We start from the raw sequence: 21912 nt of genomic DNA on the forward strand, positions 1-21912 counted from the left end.
TGTATGTGTGTGGTACAGAGATGAGGTAGTCATTCAAAAATCATGTTAAATACTATTATTGCACACAGTGTGAGTCCATACAAATTTTGTGACTTGTTAAGCAAATTTGTACTCCTGAACTTATTTAGGCTTGCCATAACAAAGGGGTTGAATACTTACTGACTAAAGACATTTCAGCTTTTAATTTGTAAACATTTCAAAAAACATAATTCCACTTTGACATTATGGGGTATTGTGTGAAGGCCAGTGACAAAAAATCTCAAATGTAATCCATTTTACATTTTCCACAACAAAATATGGAAAAAGTCAAGGGGTATGAATACTTTCTGAAGTCACTGTATGTGGTGCTCCTCTCTCTATCATACTTCACCCCTCCTTCTCCATAAGTCCCTTGATGTCCATTCTACCTTCTACCTCCCCTTCCTTCCCTCCCTCTTATGAAATGCAGGAGGTTAGTTTACATGTTCCAGTCACCAGTGGACTGCCACTCTGTGACTAGTTTGCCATCTGTCAGTGACTGCTCCGAGTTAAACCAACCAGACTTCCCTACTAGGGTGGGTGTGTGTTGGTTCTTCTATCCATGTGGGGAGCTAAAATCCCTAAAAATCCCCACAAGGATAGTAAAAAAAGAACAGTTCTCCCTTGTGGGGACATGTCCCACATCCCCATGAGGACAAAGGCTATTCTAAGATTAGGGTTCAGGTTTACAATTAGGGTTAGTGTAAGGGGTTAGTGGATAGGGTTAGGGTTAGGGAAAATAGGATTTTGAATGGAAATCAATTTTAGGTCTCCACGAGGACAGAATAACAAAATGTGTGTGTGTGTGTGTGTGTGTGTGGAGTGTGAGACACTGATTGGTTCACTCAGTCAGTAAAGAGGATGTGCACGAGGGAGCAGCGGCAAAACACAAACTAATCGCTAAACAAACACACTCCTGCCAACCACTGAACGCTCACTTCCTGCCACAGTAGCAATAGCCTACTTTGTGTCAACTTGAAGCCTGAACAGCTCCTAATTCAAGCACACTTCTCTCATAGTATTATTATTTTTTAATCATAAAAAACACACTATTTCCACCCTAACAAATGTTCGAAAATGACTTTTACGGCCAAAATAATAAAAAAGTATACTTTCTCCAAGAGGCACATCTTCTTCAAGGGTGCTACAGTATAGGGTGCAGGCCTTAGCAGGCTGCTAGAGCGAGAAAAGTTCTGTATTTTAACAGAAATGGAGGGTAGAAATGTTGTATTTTGGTGGTGTATTTCGAGAGCGAGAGCACGAGAGAAAAATTCGGCCCCTAGTCTGCCCTCAGGCAGTGATGTCTTAAGCATTAAACCTCCATGAAACACACTGTAGGCCCTCTGAACATAATGACTAAGGTCTTGCTTGTTCAAGACCATGTGACAGAGTTCACAACCTCGGTACATCAATGGTATAGTATAATTACAAACTGTGACTGACATGTTTTAGTACCACTCATCCAGGGTAAAACATTCAGCTATCTATCTAAAGTACCAGTCCCTTACGGTCGTTGTGATACCGGACACTCATATTGTGCGCGCCCTTGCACACACACACAAACAAACACACACACTGTGTGTGTGTCGGGAATATCAGAGGCAACACATTGATAATTCCCTACCCTGTATTGAGAGAGAAGGTATTTACACATATTCAGGAGCAGGAAATGTGTGTGGATGTCACGCCTTGCTGCTCCTACAACCTTAATCTCTTCCGAGGTGCTGAATGATGATGTGAGTGCCGGGAAAAATCTAGAATAGGCCCGCAAATGAATGCCTTCTCACACAAATAGCCTAGCCCTGATTTGACTTCCTATGCTGGCTGGAAACAAAGACAAAGTAATATCTGCCACAGCAGATTACACACACACACACTGCTGAGAGTAATCAGTAAAAATAGTTTTGAAACTTTTCTAACCATATGAGGAACAACAGACGAGTGACAAAGAAATGTTGAGGTATTTTTCTAATTAGGAATAACTTGTCAGTTGGAAAGAATTCTTTAAAAAAAACGTAGAAAGCTGTTGAAAATTTTAATTCACAATGAACATGATGTCTGGCATTTATTGAGAACTGAACAAAGCTAAAGAAAGCAGAAATCTGTCAGACATGAAAGATAAACTTCAGTGCATCCTCTGACTCGCGTACTGTAGCTAACACGTGTTTAATGAAAATCTCAGGACACATTAAGTTAAACCTGACAGCCTTTGATGTTAAGCAGGAGTCTGTTTAAGTGTTTAGTACAGTTCCTCTGTCTGGATGAAGTCATCGCAGGATCAATTATCTGCAATCAGACTCATTCATTGGACAGCAGCTTTCCAAAACCAACTTCTCTACTCCACTTCTATGTGTTGTCTTGTATTTTCCTTTCTTCTTGAATGTAGTTTTAAAATGTGCAAATAAAACTAAAATAAGTTTCTCTGGAAGACTAGTCTGGTAGTATCTCTAGGAGCAGGTCCAGGATCAATTATTTGCTGTAAGAGAGAGACACTACCTGTCGGTCTGCCTCCAAGCTACAACTCTCTGTACTATCAATAACTCCTTATCTATATAGAGCCAGGGGATGTGGGAAACAGCTTTGGCTTTCAACTGAACAACTCAGTCATAAACAGAGGTGCATGGGTGTTTTTACTATCCTTGTTGGACCAGAAGTCCTCACAAGGATAGTAAAAGAAGGAAAAGTTGGACAAGTGGGGTCATTTCGCCGGTTCCCGCAAGGAAAAAGGCTATTTTAGACTTAGGGGTTAAGTTTAGGGTTACAATTAGGGTTAGAATTAGGGTTGAGGTTAGGGGTTAGGTTTAGGAGTTAAGGTTTGGGGTTAAGGGAAATCTGATTTTGAATGGGCATCAATTGTTTGTTTTACTAACCTTATGGGGACCAAACGTGTGTGTGCATGAGGAAAAAGGGATGGAGGAGTAGAAAAGAGAAGAGAGACTGAGGGATAATTTGGCTGCTGCAGTGAACCCAACTAACCATGACAGGACCATCTAACATGCGCACACACACACGCACACAAACAGAGCGAGATCAGAAAGTGACAGAGGGACCAAGGAAAGTCGTGCCCAAATAACAGAACAATTACCTCGTCTCAGCCACAGTCTAAAAGCCTGTCATAACAAAACAGACACAAGACCCATCTACAGTATAACCAAAACGCTTCTGGAACCAACAGTCTTTATTTAGAACCAATGTGCTTTCAGAACCAAGGGCCTGATTTACCAACCAGATTTACCAAGCATTTCACCAGACAATGTTTCCACTTGTTTAGTTCACAGTGGGATAAAATGCTACAAACAAAGCTGAAAAAGTATACTGTCCCCATGTTCACCATCAATAAACATACACACACCCATCTACCCCAGGATCTACCACACATGCCAGAGCCCTCCCACCCCCCAGCCCTACCTCCTTCCCCAGGTCTTCTCTGATGACCTGCTGGATCTCCTCCATTGAGCTCTCTGGTGCTCTGCTGTGCAGGACTTTGAGGGTGGAGGTGTACTCCTCAGGTAAGAGGTAGTCAAGGGCTCCCAGGTGTTGACCCACCTTGATGAAGGTGCCTCTGTTGGCGCAGCACAGGTCACGCAGCCTCTCGGCTGACCGACGGTGCACCTGCAGGGGGGGAGAGTACACACATCATTGGAATAATGGTTGGCTACTCATCATAGTCATCAATTTCATTGTCGTCATCATCAACATCATGGCCATAAGTCAAGGTCATCATAGTCAACGTAGTCATTGTTAGCGTCAGTGTCATGAATGCCATCATCGTTATCAAAACAGACTGAGTATTGTATCAACAGGGCACGAAAGTAGATGCCAAATACAAATACAAACACACGTTTAGCATTATCTCTCAAGCACATTGTTGCATCTGAAGGGCCATTAAGTGTAATGTGATTTCTGTGCGTGTGTGAACCAGCTGGTGGAGTTGATAATGTGGTCCTCTGTAGCTCAGCTGGTAGAGCACGGCGCTTGTAACGCCAAGGTAGTGGGTTCGATCCCCGGGACCACCCATACACAAAAATGTATGCACGCATGACTGTAAGTCGCTTTGGATAAAAGCGTCTGCTAAATGGCATATTATATTATTATTATTATTATAATGCTTATAGAGTGTCGCTGTAAAGTGGACATGTATGCAGTGTGCACCATTTCTACATGCAGTCGCGTTTCCCTGGTTTCCAGTGTTTTAGTCATTTGTTGAGGAGTGAACATGCTCAATGCACACAGACAAAACACATCCACACACTTTAACCCTACATAACTTAAGCATAATCCTCTCACAATACAGTGGGTGGGAGATTGGAGGGTTGTCCGGTGGGCATTTGAGAGAATGTGTGCGTGTAAGAAAGAGAGAGAGAGAGCGAACGCCGGGCCAGATCCACTTGAGGCAGCAGCCTACCTTCTCTCCAATTGGACGTGACAGATCCCAGAATTGTTTAATTTATTTTTTGTTTTAGTTGGTAGATCACTTTAAAATTGCAGATAGAGTGTGGCTTCCATCAATGTAATTGTCTGCATAATTTCCAATCCCTCATACAATTTTTTGCAGCGATGGGACAAGACTGTAACTACCAATTGGATACGACGAAATTGGGAAGGAATTTTTTTTTTTGCACAAATAAAAACATGTTTTTGAAAATAAGCAAAGAGAAATAACAGTCCATCATTACTTTACGCCATGAAGGTCAGTCAATCTGGATAATTTCAATAACTTTGAAAGTTTCTTTAAGTGCAGTCGTAAAAACCATCAAGCGCTATTATAAAACTGGCTCTCATGAGGACTGCCACAGGAAAGGAAGACCCAGATTTACCTCTGCTGCAGATAAGTTCATTAGAATTATCAGCCTCAGAAATTGCAGCCAAAATAAATGCTTCACAGAGTTCAAGTAACAGACACATCTCAACATCAACTGTTCAGAGGAGACTGCAAAGAAACCACTACTAAAGGACACCAATAATAAGAAGAGACTTGCTTGGGCCAAGAAACACGAGCAATGGACATTAGACCAGTGGAAATCTGTCCAAATTTGAGATTTTTGGTTCCAACCGCCATGTCTTTGTGAGACGCAGAGTAGGTGAACGGATGATCTCCGCATGTGTGGTTCCCAACTTGAAGCATAGAGGAGGAGGTGTGATGGTGTGGGGGTGCTTTGCTGGTGACACTGTCTGTGATTTATTTAGAATTCAAGGCACACTTAACCAGCATGGCTACCACAGCATTCTGCAGTGATACACCATCCCATCTGGTTTGTGCTTAGCGGGACTATCATTTGTTTTTCAACAGGACAATGACCCAAAACACACCTCCAGGCTGTGTAAGGGCTATTTGACCAAGAAAGAGAGTGATGAGTGCTGCATCAGATGACCTGGCCTCCACAATCACCCGACCTCAAACCAATTGAGATGGTTTGGGATGAGTTGGACCATAGAGTGAAGGAAAAGCAGCCAACAAGTGCTCAGCATATGTGGGAAAACCTTCAAGACTGTTGGAAAAACATTCCTCATGAAGCTGGTTGAGAGAATGCCAAAAGTGTGCAAAGCTGTCAAGGCAAAGGGTGGCTACTTTGAAGAATCTCAAATATAAAATATATTTAGATTTGTTTAACACTTTTTTGGTTATTACATGATTCCATATGTGTTATTTCATAGTTTTGATATCTTCACTATTATTCTACAATGTATAAAATAGTAAAAATAAACAAAAACCCTTGCATGAGTAGGTGTGTACAAACTTTTGACTGGTACTGTATATATTTTTAAATATATTTTCCTTTATTATTTTCCCCTAACCCTACAATCCCTCCCTTAATTGGAGTAAACTAATGGACAACAACTCTTCGGCTTCTACTTCCAGCTTATACATCCATTATACATTTTACGGAAACAGTATAGTTTACAATATTTATTTTTTGTTTGTTTTTAGTCCAGTCCTTCAGCTCCACTCAACACCTCCCATCTATCTCTGAACACCATCCAATTTTGTTTTCTATTTGCCATATATTTTTCAACTGTACTGTGATGTTTCACAAAAGTTCTGAACCTTCCTATTCTCATAGATTCTACATTTCTGCTAAGACTATTACATTATGAATAAATTGACTATGACTTTTTAAAATCACCCAGCAGTGCTATTTGCAGAGTTAGCTCCAGGTAAATGTTGCAATTCTTCAGCCATTCCTGAATTTGCGACCAAAAACAAGCTACATATGGACAGTACCAAAATAAATGATCTAATGATTATGTCTCTTCGCAGCGAAATCTACAGAGCTGGGATGGATGTATCCCCCAAATATACAGTACATTCGGAAATTATTCAGACCCCTTCACTTTTTCCTCATTTTGTTACGTTACAGCCTTATTCTAAAATTGATTAAATATTTATTTTTTTCTCAGCAATCTACACACAATACCCCATAATGACAAAGCGAAAACAGGTTTTTAGTAATTTTTGCAAATGTAAAAATAATAATAACTGAAATAACTTAAACATAAGTATTCAGACCCTTTGCTATGAGACTCGAAATTAAACTCAGGTGCATCCTGTTTCCATTGATCATCCTTGGGATGTTGCTACAACTTGATTGGAGTCCACCTGTGGTAAATTCAATTGATTGGACATTTGGAAAGGCAGACACGTCTATATAAGGTCCTACAATTGACAGTGCATGTCAGAGCAAAAACCAAGCTATGAGGTCGAATAAATTTTCCGTAGAGCTCCGAGACAGGATTGTGTCGAGGCACAGATCTGGGGAAGGGTACCAAAAAATGTCTGCAGCGTTGAAGGTCCCCAAGAACACAGCGGCCTCCATCATTCTTAAATGGAAGAAGTTTGGAACCACCAAGACTCTTCTTAGAGCTGGCCGCCCGGCCAAACAGAGCAATCGGGGGAGAAGGGCCTTGGTCAAGGAGGTAACCAAGAACCCGATGGTCACTTTGACAGAGCTCTAGAGTTCCTCTGTGGAGATGGGAGAACCTTCCAGAAGGACAACCATCTCTGCAGCACTCCACTAATCAGGCCTCTATGGTAGAGTGGCCAGACGGAAGCCACTCCTCAGTAAAAAGCACATCACAGCCCGCTTGGAATTTGCCAAAATGCACCTAAAGGACTCTCAGACCATGAGAAACAAGATTGTCTGATCTGATGAAACCAAGATTGAACGCTTTGGCCTGAATGCCAAGTGTCACGTCTGGAGGAAACTTGGCACCATCCCTACGGTGAAGCATGGTGGTGGCAGCATCATGCTGTGGGGATGTTTTCAGAGGCAGGGACTGGGAGACTAGTCAGGATCGAGGGAAAGATGAACGGAGAAAAGTACAGAGAAATCCATGATGAAAACCTGCTCCAGAGCCCTCAGGACCTCAAACTGGGACGAACGACCTGAAAATAGCTGTGCAGCAACGTTCCCGATCCAACCTGACAGAGCTTGAGAGGATCTGCAGAGAAGAATGGGAGAAACTCCCCAAATACAGGTGTGCCAAGCTTGTAGCGTCATACCCAAGAAGACTCGATGCTGTAATCTCTGCCAAAGGTGCTTCAACAAAGTACTGAGTAAAGGGTCTGAATACTTATGTAAATGTGAAATTTCAGTTTATTTTTATTTTGTATAAATTAGCAAACATTTTTGCTTTCTCATTATGGGGTATTGTGTGTAGATTGATGAGAAAAAAAACAACAACAATTTAATCAATATTAGAATAAGGCTGCAACGTAACAAAATGTGGAAAAAGTCAAAGGGTCTGAATACTTTCTGAAGGCAATGTATAACATTCTATTGGTTGCAAGAATTTTGTATAATAATATAAATTGAAAGATTCTCTGTTTTTAATCTGGCATTGTTTTGCGTATCAGTTCATAAACCATGTGCCATGGAATCAGAACATCAAAAATATATTCCCAAGTATTTTGCAATCTATATGGCACATCTGTCCATTTTTGTTCCTTAAATAAAAAGTATACCAGTTTCCTTCATCACAATTTTCTTTAACCAATTTTGGTCTTTAATGCAAGGCCGACAGCCAAGTTCCTTACTTTCCCCCCCTTCCACTTGCCTCTTCAATTTTTGAGGTAATGCTGCAATTATATGGTTGTAATTTTGAGTAGAGCAGACATTTCCATATATTTTTGTTAGCTGCATGTGTGACATAACTCCACCAGTCCTATTTATGATATCATTTACAAAGATTATACATTAAAAAAAGAAAATACATTTTAAATATTGTTTTTTTTATCAATTAGTATATTTGAGTTTAACCATAATATTTGCTGTAATATTTGTTCTGTCTTTTCTATGGCTTTTTTTTATTTTAAATAGCGATATTTTTGAGATCATTTCATTTTCAAATAACTGAAAGTGAGAGGTTGTAATCTGAACTAAGGGAAAAATGCCATTCTTGAACATTTTACTAATCTGCTAGAGAACCAGTTTGGATTTAAATATAACTTTTGTATGACTGAAGCCTTTAGTGAGAGGTATAATGCTTTCATATTGAATAATTTCTGCCCTCCGAATTCATAATCATTATATAAATAGGCCCGTTAAATGTTGTCTGGTTTGCCATTTCAAATAAAATAGAATATTTTTTGCTCATATAATTTAAAAAACAAGTTGCTAGGTGTAGGCAAGGCCATAAACACATAGGTAAACTGGGATGACTAAAGAGTTAAATCAGGGTGATTTTTCCACAAATAGACAGGTATTTTCCTTTCCACGGTAGCAAGATCTTTTCAATTTTTGCTAACTTTCTATTTGAATTTATTGTAATGAGATTATTTATTTATTTATTTATTTATTTATTTCGGGACATAAATACCGAGTATGTCCACTTCACCGTCAGACGATTTTATTGGTAAACTATACGGTAATGTAAAAGTTGTATTTTTTAGTGATCAAAACGTAATATAGTACACTTATCATAATTTGGTTGTAATCCAGAAAGGTTAGAAAAAATATCTAGATCATCTATGAGGCTGTGGAGGGATCCAAATTGTGGATTTAAAAGAAAACATGAATCATCAACGTACAATGACACCTTTGTTTTTAAGCCCTGGATTTCTAGGCCCTTGATATTATTGTTGGATCTGATTATAATATCTAACATTTCGATGGGCATAATAAATAAATATGCCGATAGTGGGCAACCTTGTTTTACTCCTCCTGGCAGTTTAAAACTTTTTGAAAAGTAGTCATTATTTACTATTTTACACATAGTGTTACTATACATAACTTTAACCCATTGTATAAGAGATTCTCCAAAATTGAAATAGTCCAGGCATTTATAAATAAATTCCAGCCATACTTTATCAAAACCCTTTTCAAAGTCAGCTATGAATACCAGGCCTGGTTTCCCAGATTTGTCATAGTGTTCTATTGTTTCCGGTACTTGTCTTGTATTATATTCAATGCATTGTCCATGTAGAAAACCTTTCTGATTAGGATGAGATAACATCCGACAATACCTTTTTAATTCTAAACTCTATGCACTTTGCTAGAATTTTTGCATCACAACACTGAAGTGTAAGGGGCCTCCAATTTTTTTCATGGACTGGATCTTTATATTTACCACTTGGCTCATGTTTCAGTAATAATGAAATCAGACCTTCTTGTTGAGTATCTGATAATCTACCATTTGTTTAGGAGTGGTTAAAACATGCTAATAACGGTCCTCTGAGTACATCAAAAAAGGTTTGGTATACCTCAACTGCTATGCCATCAAGCCATGGAGTTTTCCCAGACTTAAAGGCTTTCGTGCATCAAGAAGTTCCTCCTCTGTAATTTGGCCTTCACATGAATTTTTCTGTACAGCTCCAAGATAATTACATAGTCAGGCCATGAGGAGACCGTTCACTTCACCGTGGAGCCAAACCAAACATGGGCTGTTTCACCCCCAAACAACCCACACACTCTGAGTGAGCTACTGAGGAAATAGAGGAAGGAGAGAGGAAGGGAGAGGAGGAGGAATAAAAGAGGGTGAAAAGAAGGAGAGGGGGTGATATGATGGAAGAGAAGTTGGTGATGGTATGAAACAGGGCATGAAGTAGGAAGGAGGAAAACATTGGCAATAAGAAGTAGGATGAGAAGAAGGGGTGGATGAGGAGAGAGGGGGAAGGAGAGAGATGGGATGGGGGAGGAGGTAAAAGGAAAGAGCGGAGGAGAGGAAGGTCGTCGAATTTTCCTCTCCATTGGTTTATCCTCTAGGGAAAAACCATGCCACCTGTCACCCTACCAGCCCTGTCACCACAAACATACACACACACACCCTCTCAGTCTCTCTCTCTCGACTTCTCCATCTCCCCTCTCCTATTTCAGTCACTGCATTTCCTTCACTTTCCCATTGGTGGCAGTGTAGCAGAGGTAGAATGCCATCGTCTGAGATTCTTATGGGGCGTGAAGACAGCGCCGCTCAGGGAGCCAAGGCTATGGCCCACTCTCAAAACATGGGGTGACCAATTGGAAGCCTTGGAGAGCAAAGCATATTAGCACATCCTCAACATGCTACCCAGACACACACACGCACGCACACACACAGAGAAAGAGAGTCCCCATGCTCCTGCCTCCTAGCTATCCCCATTGCCAGCCCCTCACTCCCTCCCTCTCTCTCTATCCTTCCCTCCATTTCTCTGTCTTTACCCCTCTACCTCCATGTATCTCTCCCCCTCAGCTTCTCACCTCAAGCTATCCCCAGCCCCCTCACTACCTCTTCTTCCTTCAATTTTTTTCTCTAGCCCTCTCCATCCATTTCTCTCTCCCTCTGCCTCTCAGCTATTCCCAGCTCTGTCTCTCTCCCTTGCAGCTATTCCCAGCTCTCTCTCCCTCACTCCCTTGCAGCTATACCCAGCTCTCTCTCTTTCTCTCTCCATTGCAGCTATTCTCAGCTCTCTCGCGCTCCCTCGCAGCTATTCCCAGCTCTCTCCCTCGCAGCTATTCCCAGCTCTCTCTCCCTCACAGCTATTCCCAGCTCTCCCTCTCTCGCAGCTATTCCCAGATCTCGCTCTCCCTCGCAGCTATTCCCAGATCTCGCTCTCCCTCGCAGCTATTCCCAACTCTCTCGCTCTCCCTCGCAGCTATTCCCAACTCTCTCGCTCTCCCTCGCAGCTATTCCCAACTCTCTCGCTCTCCCTCGCAGCTATTCTAAACTCTCTCGCTCTCCTCGCAGCTATTCCCAACTCTCTCGCTCTCCCTCGCAGCTATTCCCAACTCTCTCGCTCTCCCTCGCAACTATTCCCAACTCTCTCGCTCTCCCTCGCAGCTATTCCCAACTCTCTCGCTCTCCCTCGCAGCTATTCCCAGCTCTCTCGCTCTCCCTCGCAGCTATTCCCAGCTCTCGCGCTCTCCCTCGCAGCTATTCCCAGCTCTCACGCTCTCCCTCACAGCTATTCCCAGCTCTCGCTCTCTCCCTCGCAGCTATTCCCAGCTCTCGCTCTCTCCCTCGCAGCTATTCCCAGCTCTCGCTCTCTCCCTCGCAGCTATTCCCAGCTCTCGCTCTCTCGCTCGCAGCTATTCCCAGCTCTCGCTCTCTCGCTCGCAGCTATTCCCAGCTCTCGCTCTCTCCCTCGCAGCTATTCCCAGCTCTCGCTCTCTGCCGCATTTATTCTCAACTCTCTCGCACCTATTCCCAGCTCTCTCTCTCCCTCACAGCTATTCCCAGCTCTCTCTCCCTCGTAGCTATTTCCATCTCTCCCTCTCTCGCAGCTATTCCCAGCTCACTCGCTCTCCCTCGCAGCTATTCCCAGCTCTCGCGCTCTCCCTCGCAGCTATTCCTAGCTCTCGCTCTCTCGCTCGCAGCTATTCCCAGCTCTCGCTCTCTCCCTCGCAGCTATTCCCAGCTCTCGCTCTCTGCCGCATTTATTCTCAACTCTCTCACAGCTATTCCCAGCTCTCGCGCTCTCCCTCGCAGCTATTCCCAGCTCTCGCTCTCTCGCTTGCAGCTATTCCCATCTCTCGCCCTCTCCCTCGCAGCTATTCCCAGCTCTCGCCCTCTCCCTCGCAGCTATTCCCAGCTCTCGCTCTCTCCCTCGCAGCTATTCCCAGCTCTCGCCCTCTCCCTCGCAGCTATTCCCAGCTCTCGCCCTCTCCCTCGCAGCTATTCCCAGCTCTCGCCCTCTCCCTCGCAGCTATTCCCAGCTCTCGCTCTCAAGAAGTAACATAATGATGTACATCCAAAGAAGTGTGTCTCTCTCATTATCATCATCATCATCATCATCCCATAGCTGTGTTTGTTTGACAGGGATGATAATAACTGCAGACATTAATGACATTAGCACATACACACAAACCATTAGAGGAGCAGTGAGAAAACACTGCCAGGATTCTACTGGGTCATTATCAATGTTCATCACAGCCAGAGCACTAACATGAGCCACAAGGGGTTACCACAGACACAACATACACACACACCTTAGACAGCCAGAGATTTACACATAACAGGCTCTTGACCAGTCTTAGACAGCCAGACCACCTCAGAGATTTCCACATAACAGTATATGTGCATTGTACCTACTACTATGACCAAATGTTCATACCAACTGATCAGGCCCTAAACCGGGACCTTGAGTCATCTATACAGCAGTTTAAAACCCTGTTCTGTCATGTTACATTGAAGACCTCAGAGCTCTCCCTAGCCCTGCTCTGTCGTTAGCACACCACAACACTCATCTAAGGTGATGGTTAAATCTGTCTCGCGCCGCCTGTGGCCCAGAGGCAAGATGGCTAATCAATGATGTCTAATGCAGTCTTTCTATGTCAAACAGAACAGGAACCAGGCCGTTGTGGATTACTGCTCCAGAGCTTCAATACAATCTGGGTGTCACACAATGGGAGAATGGTGTGTGTGTTTAAGTTGTTTTTAATGATTTAACAAAACACAAAGTGCTTTCAACTCACACACAAAGCCTTGACAAAAGGTCCAAATGTTTTGTTTCATGTGGGAGCATGAGTGAACATTTAAAATGGAGGCCTAGTCCACCTCATTCTTTGTCCTGGAGTGGCCAGTACAGAAAGATAAGATATTCATAATGTCATAACCATCTCAATTTGTACTTATCGAAGCATTGTCCTACAGCACTTAGTGGACAAATAATTTTGTGAAATCTCTTTAAATATTTTGAGAAAATAATGAAAGTCCAGAGTAACGTTTTAGCACAAACTGATACAGAACAGTTCCAAGTAGAAAACCAACGGGGTGGTACTTCTCTTCAAGCTGTTGTTTTGTCCTGCTCTGTACCGCCCTGAAATGAAAAGATTATCTCTGTGTGACTCCATTAATATAAAACCGCTTATTCTGTGACTTCCTTTTGTATTCAAGAGACTGAGACAGAGGAGGGACAGGGGGCAAAGGGAGAAAGAGGGGGAGACAGCATACAGGTAAGCATGGGGTCTGTGGAGAAGATGTGGGGCCCCTGGTGGAGCCAAGACATAAAGCTGTCTGGTACTACAGTATAGGGCCATGAAGCCCCTAGTGGAGTCATGACATAATAATGTATGTAGTTATGTCTTTGAGCTGTTCTTGTCTATTAATGTTCTGTATTATGTCATGTTCCATGTTTTGTGTGGACCCCAGGAAGAGTAGCTGCTGCTTTCGCAAAACAACTAATAGGGATCCTAATAAAATACCTAAATACCAATAATGCTGGATGGTATAGGGCCATGAGGCTAAACAATAAGTGCATTTAAATCAGTAGGTTCCTCAAACCGCAGTCCCTTGATCCCCACAGCAACCCTCAGATGGTCACTAGGAACCACTGCCATGCCCGCGTCCTCTCTGAATGAGCTGCTTGCTAGTCCAAGCCAGCAGTGTGTGAGTGAAGGAGAGAGTGAGGGAGTGAGTGAGTGAAGGAAGGAGGGAGTGAATGAGTGAAGGAAGGAGGGAATGATAGGATACCTGCCGTGTGTGGTGACAGGTAGCCTAGCAGTTAAGAGTGTTTGGCCAGTAACCGAAAGGTCGCTGGTTTGAATCCCCGAGCCGACTACGTGAAAAATCTGTCGATGTGACCTTTAGCAAGGCACTTAACCCTAATTGCTCCTGTAAGTCGCTCTGGATAAGAGTGTCTGCTAAAATACTAAAATGTCAAATGTAATGAAGTTTAGCTGTGTTGGCTAGATGTAAGGTCTGATCAGATAGAGAGGATAAGAGGAGTCAGCACTAAGAACCAGACTGGAGTTTATTGACTATAACAGAGAGGAGACACACACTCACAAACAGTCACAGACTCAGGATTTTCCATTGTGTGTGTTGACTTTGAAGATCAATTACCTACATTGAAAGAGAGCGCTGAGAAACAGGCCCTCTCAGTGTTGCCATTAATTACACAACAGGCTCAATAGCCGACAAGCCATTCCTTTCAGTTAGGGTTTTAAGGGTTTAGGTGTAGGCTGCTCCTCTGTGTCTGGAGATTGGATCCTCAAGAAATAACCAGTGGGACCAAGTGGGAACTTCAATATCGATGACTGATGGTTTAAACACAACACAAGGGACGTGTTCTCTTGTCTTCTCATTTGGGTTTTAATCAACCCTCCTCTTACAACGTAAAGTGCTTTGAGGACCGATCCATTACTATCATCATGAGGATATGTAACCAGGAGGCATAGCATTGACGGCTACTGTATGACGATTCCTTACAGGCGATGCGTCGGGTGACATTTAAACGACACATCCTATTAAGAGACAGCGGATGAAGGATGGATGACAAGACAGGAGGTAGTGCATCAGTAGTGCTGCTGTCTGATGACAACGTAAGAGCGTTGACTGTACTTCATGATCTGACTTCCTCCTAATGACGAGAGACTAATGGACCTTCTCTTCGAGTGTCTATAGGGTCTGACAGAGACAGAGACAAAGAGTGAGAGAGGACAGAGAGAGAGACAGAGAGAGAGACAGAAAGAGTGAGGCAGAAAGAGAAACAGAGAGAGAAACAGAGAAAGAAAGAGAAGCAGAGGCAGAGAGAAACAGAGAGAGGCAGAGAGAGAAACAGAATGAGAAACAGAGAGAAAGAGAGAGAGAAACAGAGGCAGAGAGAGAAAGAGAGAGAGAAACAGAGAGAGAGGCAGAGAGAGAGGCAGAGAGAGAGGCAGAGAGAGGCAGCTCAGGAAGAGCTGCCTACGCAATACCACCTTCGCTCTTCCTCAGTCTCGCTGTTGTTCTCCCCTTCTCTTTCCAACCGTACGTGGCGCTACCTCATCATAGTTTCTTTAGTCTAGTGAACCTGTCAGTCATTAGGACCACTCAGCCTGCACCGGGGGTTAGACATACTGTAGACAGCCAGCCATGTGCAGGTGCAGATCCTGAATACCTGTCCCCTCTCATTTAAACAGCAGGAGGTCTCTGGGTCCAGCTGCTATAGACGTCCTCTCTCTTTGTCTGCCTGTAAGCTTAGGTAAGACTGTGTGTGTGTGTGTGTGTGTGTGTGTGTGTGTGTGTGTGTGTGTGTGTGTGTTCGTACGTGTATACGTCCCTGCGTTTGCATATGTGCAGATGGCCCTGTAATTAAAGGGTTGACTCTGGGGACTGGTTCAATCTGCCTTGGTTCCATCAACCAGCCTTCAGATACCATTAGGCACAGATGGTTAATAGTTTACTAGGAATCCTGCTTCTTTGTGCTGCTCCACTGTACTGTCTCCATGATGATTGGCTGCAGACTACTGGGGTCAGGCAGGGTAACACAGGCAGATAGTAGATTAATAATGGCAAAATCACAGAGCTCAACTGTATGAAGATACAGTGGAGGATGAACAGGTGCATGCACAGACACACATATCCTAAATATTCACATGGACAAAAAAACTTTGTTAAACATGAAAAAATATGCTTAGGGCCTAGCATAGAAATAGAAAAGTCCTATATAGGAGCTTGGAGGGTTGATCTCACCCCTCCGTACAGAGAACAGCAGTTCTGGGCTGGGCTTGTGTGGGTTGGGGCTGGAGCAGTAATTGATTTTTCGCTGCCACACACGTTACATGACCGTGATTAGTGGAGTATGAACAAGGCTTATTTATTATTGGACACGTGTGTACGCTGTGTGTGTGGTCTGTGTGTGTGTGTGAGTGATTAGTGGAGTATGAACAAGGTCTATTTATTATTATGATGCTGATGATTAGCTCGTTACTCAGACAACAGCAGACCATCTATTTCCCTCGGTGTGTGTGTGTGTGTGTGTGTGCGTGCATGCCAGGGTTTCCTCTTTTGCCCCCCCAAAAAAATGAAAAGCCAATTTTCTTTCAAATTGCCGGCCAGAATGAGAGGTAGAAAAAAAATCCCATTGCAAAATAATGCTTTTTATTAATTGATGGAAATACCAGTCGATGGAAATACATTTGACCGTGCTTATCTGTCTATAGGTTAATTAGCATAATTGCATTGAATTGGCCTGGGTGTATTTGTTAGTCATCATGTATCTTATTTATCCAACACAACTATCACACGCCCAGCATACAGAGACTATTTTGAGTGGGATTTCTCCTGCAGCTCCTCAGCTGGTTGTTGCTGGAGTAAAACATGTTTTTAGAAGCCCATTCATTCATTGAGCAACAATTCTAAATGCAATTGCTTGTTAAAAACAGTTTTGGTGCACAACAAAAAATACTGGTAATTGAAGGGCGTCTCTCATTCACCATTCAAGTGAAGGCAACAGGCTATCAGCGCGTCACCCACCACTTTACAATGTGAGCTGGAGGCAGCATTCATTTTGAAAACATACTTCATTGTTTGAAACCTGAATGTTTTACTTCATATTATGAAGCATGTCTCAAATTGGTTCAAAGTAGCCTATAGGCAAAATTCAACCATGGAAACGTGGAGGCAATTATTTTATAAAAACTTCATAGGTGGAGCATGAGTTTAAGGAAGCTTACAATTTATCCTACCATTTCTACCGATCTGCGTGCCAGTTATGATTTTCATATGCTCATTTGTGGAACAGTTTCATTTCAATAATAATAAATACAGCCATAAAAAAAACATCTCAGACTGGCCAATAAAAATAAAAGATTAAGATGGGCAGTCTGAGATATGGCTTTTTCTTTGCAACTCTGCCTAGAAGGTCAGCATCCCGGAGTCGCCTCTTCACTGTTGACGTTGAGACGGGTACTATTTAATGAAGCTGCCAGTTGAGGACCTGTGAGGCGTCTGTTTCTCAAACTAGACACTCTAATGTATTTGTCCTCTTGCTCAGTTGTGCACCAGGGCCTCCCACTCCTCTTTTTATTCTGGTTAGAGCCAGTTTGCGCTGTTCTATCAAGGGAGTAGTACACAGCGTTGTACGAGATCTTCAGTTTCTTGGCAATTTCTCGCATGGAATAGCCTTCATTTCTCAGAACAAGAATAGACTGACGAGTTTCAGAAGAAAGTTATTTGTTTCTGGCCATTTTGAGCCTGTAATGGAACCCACAATTGCTGATGCTCCAGACTCAACTAGTCTCAAGAAGGCCAGTTTTATTGCTTCTTTAATCAGCACAACAGTTTTCAGCTGTGCTAACATAATTGCAAAAGGGTTTTCTAATGATCAATTAGCCTTTTAAAATGATCAACTTGGATTAGCAAACACAACGTACCATTGGATTACAGGACTGATGGTTGCTGATAATGGGCCTCTGTACGCCTATGTAGATATTCCATACAATAGCAATAGCCATTTACAATATTAACAGTCTACACTGTATTTTTGATCAATTTAATGTTATTTTAATGGACAAAAAAATAGTTTTTCTTCCGAAAAAAATGACATTTCTAATATACATGTTTATATTGGAGAAGGCGACGCATATTTAAGTAGCGACGCATTTAAGTTGATAATGTTGTGAGATGCCGCAGGTGGAGAACCCGGATGTGGAGGTCCTGGGGTGGCGTGGTTACATGTGGTCATGAGGCCGGTTGGATGTACTGCCAAATTCTCTGAAGCGACATTGGAGTCGGGTTATGGTGGACATTCTTGCAGTCAACATTCCTATTGCACGCTCCCTCAAAACTTGAGACATCTATGACATTGTGTTGTGTAACAAAACTGCACATTTTAGAGTGGCCTTTTATTGTCCCCAGCACAAGGTGCACCTGTGTAATGATCATCCTCTTTAATCAGCTTCTTGATATGCCACATATGTCAGGTGGATGGATTATCTTGGCAAAGGAGAAATGTTCACTAACAGGGATGTAAACAAATTTGTGATCTTATGTAGCTAAATTGGACATTGTGTTTTTTACATTGGAAAAAAGTAAAGACTCAGCGCTACAAAATGGTATATCATACACAATAGCTGAGGAACAATGGGAAAGTAATTCTGCTTTGAAAGATAAACTTGTAACCACACTTTTGAGAAAATGGCCCTTGAATGTTTTGGTATACCTACTGGAGAGCTCTTCTTTGTCTACACCCATTCAGCATCGTTCATACCCTCTTCTGGCTGTACCGGGTGACAAGCAACACACGCCTAGTTTCCTGAAACGAGTCACATTTGTGCACAACATTTTAGAGAAATAAGCTTTTTGTGAGTATTGAAAAATTCGGGGATATTTTATTTCAGCTCATGAAACATGGGACCAACACTTTACATGTTGCGTTTATATTTTTGTTCAGTATATTTATTTTCTTAAGGGGGAAGGTGTTACAGGCTTTGGTTTTTCCATTTGATATTTCAAGGTTGGACGTTAGCACGTGGGGCACACCGATTGGTGTCACCTCGTTAGTCTGTATTACACCTGTGCTGGTTGGTCATCTCGTTAGAGGGAAGGTGTTTCACCTGTGCTGGCCCAGGTGCTATTTAAGAATGGCTGGCCCAGTGGTCCAGTTGTCTTGAGAGACGGAGGGCTCTCCCTATTCGAGTTCCAGACAAACAATACATTATCTGATCAGATCAATACATTTGCTGATCTTCCCTGTTTTGCTCCACTCTTTGGTTTGCTTCCTGTCTGTGTTTGGTGTGGGTTTTTCTTCTGTTTACCTCTTCTTGGGCAAATTTAGTGGGCCTTCATGGTGGGTGTCTTTTAGGTCCCAGTTGTTGTTGCTAGTCAACTTTCAGTGGACAACCCCATGAGTGTCTTTCCGAACCCCTCCTAAAACCCCTCCTGTTTAGTCTTGGTTGTTGTCAGTGGCTCTTTGTTAGTTCCCCTTTCTGCTTGAGCAACTCTTTTTGGTTTTCTTGCTGGGGAACGAAATCACATTTTCAACTCTACCGATAATTTTGTCGCCAAAACTGTGGCATTAAATAGCAAATGTGCCTCCTCTGGTCTTGGCATGTGTGTTCTAGCCAACAGATAAAGTGCAGGTAGACTGTGCGGGTAGGCTAGTCTACATGATGAGTTCAGATTATTTTTATTTGTCAAACGGCAGCCAAGCATCGATCACCATGTCACCAGAATAAGACCCTCAATATCTTTTGGAAAGGAACATCAAGCTCATCACGTGCACTTTCACCACCCTGTGAAGTTCATCTTAACTTATTTCATCTGTAGCCTAATAAACTGCATGTTTTCCCGAGTCGTAGGACCACACACCATATCATTGCATGACTCCCAAGTTTGCCTCGATATGGTTATTATATCAATATTTGCGTCTAAAGAAGTTTCCACCGTCATTTCTCACATTATTAATTCTACTGACACAGAAAGATCCCACCATGTCGATCGAAGAAATTATCTGTTGGCATTTATAAAATTGTACTGAAACGTCCTGTTTCCAACACAGCTGTTGGGATTTATTTTTATACGGTATGACTTTACTTGTCATATAAAATGCAATGACTTTTTTCTTACTGTGATGGGTAGAAAACTCAAACGAATAGCCAAAAATACAGAATGTCAGATGTTAAAAACAAAGGGAGGAGGGAGAGAGAGGGAAGAGGAGAAGAAAGGAACAGTAGTGATTTTGCTGGGAGCGTCAGCTAATTTCATGCTCTGCATTGTATTGTCACGCATCAGTAATTCCAGCACTGCTTCAAGATGCACGCACTTGAACGGGCCTACCACAAGACACTGGGTGGCATACACACACTGCCTCCACATGGGCACTGAAACAGGCCTACCATAAGCCATAGTATAGGGTGACACACACACACACCCACGCGCATACACAGTCGCCCGACGTACCAGCAGAGGACCATCTAGTGTTTCAACAACATAGCTCTATCCATCACGTGTGTCTGTGTAGCCTATATGCTAGGCCTACGCCTTAATGAAATGCTAAAGAAGATAGCAGAAAGAGATGTAGAGGTAGAGAAAGGAGGGCAGTGAGAGAGAGAGGTAGATTGCAGAGAGAGAAATAGGGGGAAATTGAAGAAAGCTGTAGAGAGCAGTAGATCGCAGAAAGAGAGAGGAAATGTCTTTGGTATCAGATTTGTCTTTCTTTCCCACCCAGTGACACAAAGTGTCACAGGGGCCTCCTCAGTACTCTCCAGGGTCCCCTATTGCTTAACCTGTGATGCACAATGACATTCATATGGATATATAATACAATCATCACCATTAGAGCCATTTCACCAAGTCCAGCAGCTAGTAAAACTTCATCCATTTTCACTTTCTTCTCCCTTCTCTCCTCGACTCGCTCTCTTCTCCTCAACAAAAGTAAAAAAGTTAAATATTGTAATATAGACCTATCTGTTTCATGAGTCAGAGAAATGTTGACTCCTGTGCAGGCTCATTTAACCTACCTAGTCATGTTAGTCCAGAGGTGTTTGGCTTTAAAATTTGCATTAGGTAAGGGAAGTATTTCAACTATTCCCAAAAAAAGTATTATAAATGTATATTATTAGTATAAACTCTATCACATTTTAAATTCAACCATTGGAATATAATACTATTTCATGGAGTTGGACATATAGACTCCATACAGTAAGACATCACAATACACTGCCTTCTTGGAGTCTTTCAAAAATCAAATTTGCAACAACAGAGCACATTACAGTTTATAACCTGATACATTTAAGATACGAAACACACAACCCATCCAAGTCCAAGCCATTCGATTTGAAAAATTCTATTTTTCGTTCTTTACAATGTGAATGAATCTGGCGTGAGCGTGCCGAGGTCACAAACTCTATTTTGTAATAATGTAAACAGAGCTGAGGTATTGTTTAGGGCCACCCCTGGTCCTGGACCACTCTCTCTCTCTACTATTGTAAAGATGCTTCTTCCATCACGGCTAAACAAGGGACATTAAATTGTATTTACCACTAGCTTAATCAATTACACAATCTATCAACAGGAAAAGCTTCAGAAGGGCCGCTCACAAACCCTACATTATTGCAGGAAATCACCTCAATTGTCCACAAGTGCACCAACAAAGAAAGTTGTCAGAATTCATTCATGCACGCGGTTAATGCAACACACCTGAAAGGCCCTGAAGTCAACACACCTGCAATACACAATCCTCTAAACATCCCACATGGGAAAACAAAAACATGTCATGTAATTTAGGCCTAATCGTTGCTTATACCCTATAATGTCTGCCCCAGGTCTTTCCTGAAACCATCGTTGTCATAGACCAAGAACACGCCATACTATAGTGTGTGTGTGTGTCAGTTGGACTAGAAGTCCATACATCGTTGCAGAAGCTTTTCCTGTCCCTAGATATACGGCCGCCAACATTCGTAGAGTAAACAGCAAAAATAATCATTATGCAAATGAGCTCACCCTGCGAGCAGAGAGAGTCCCTGCCGAATCCCTTCACCGCTGCAGGCTTCAGGCACACACACACACACTCACAAACATCACACACACTCCCCACACACATATCCCCTAGTCCCTTCTGACAGATTAACACCACAATGGTTCCGGGAACATTCTAAAAGGAAAGTGTCAGAGCTCCGACGCTCCATTGTCTGATGCAGTAATTAAAGCGTTCCGATTCCGACAGTTATCAAGCAGATGTCACCGTCCTCCCCATCCCCATCCCCATCCCCAGCCCAG

The 21912-nt window shown here is 42.6% G+C and overlaps 1 protein-coding gene across 1 annotated transcript in view; it reads right to left on the reverse strand.

Moving 5' to 3' along the window:
• adck1 (aarF domain containing kinase 1) overlaps positions 1–21912 on the reverse strand; it is a 173118-nt gene that overhangs the window by 104527 nt on the left and 46679 nt on the right. The window contains exon 4 of the mRNA XM_084181838.1: positions 3427–3630. Within this exon, the coding sequence (XP_084037964.1) occupies positions 3427–3630 (204 nt within the window). The remainder of the gene's footprint in view (positions 1–3426; positions 3631–21912) is intronic.

This window comes from Coregonus lavaretus (genome assembly GCF_964263955.1).
Source record: "Coregonus lavaretus genome assembly, chromosome: 18".
Classification (NCBI taxonomy): Eukaryota; Metazoa; Chordata; class Actinopteri; order Salmoniformes; family Salmonidae; genus Coregonus; species Coregonus lavaretus.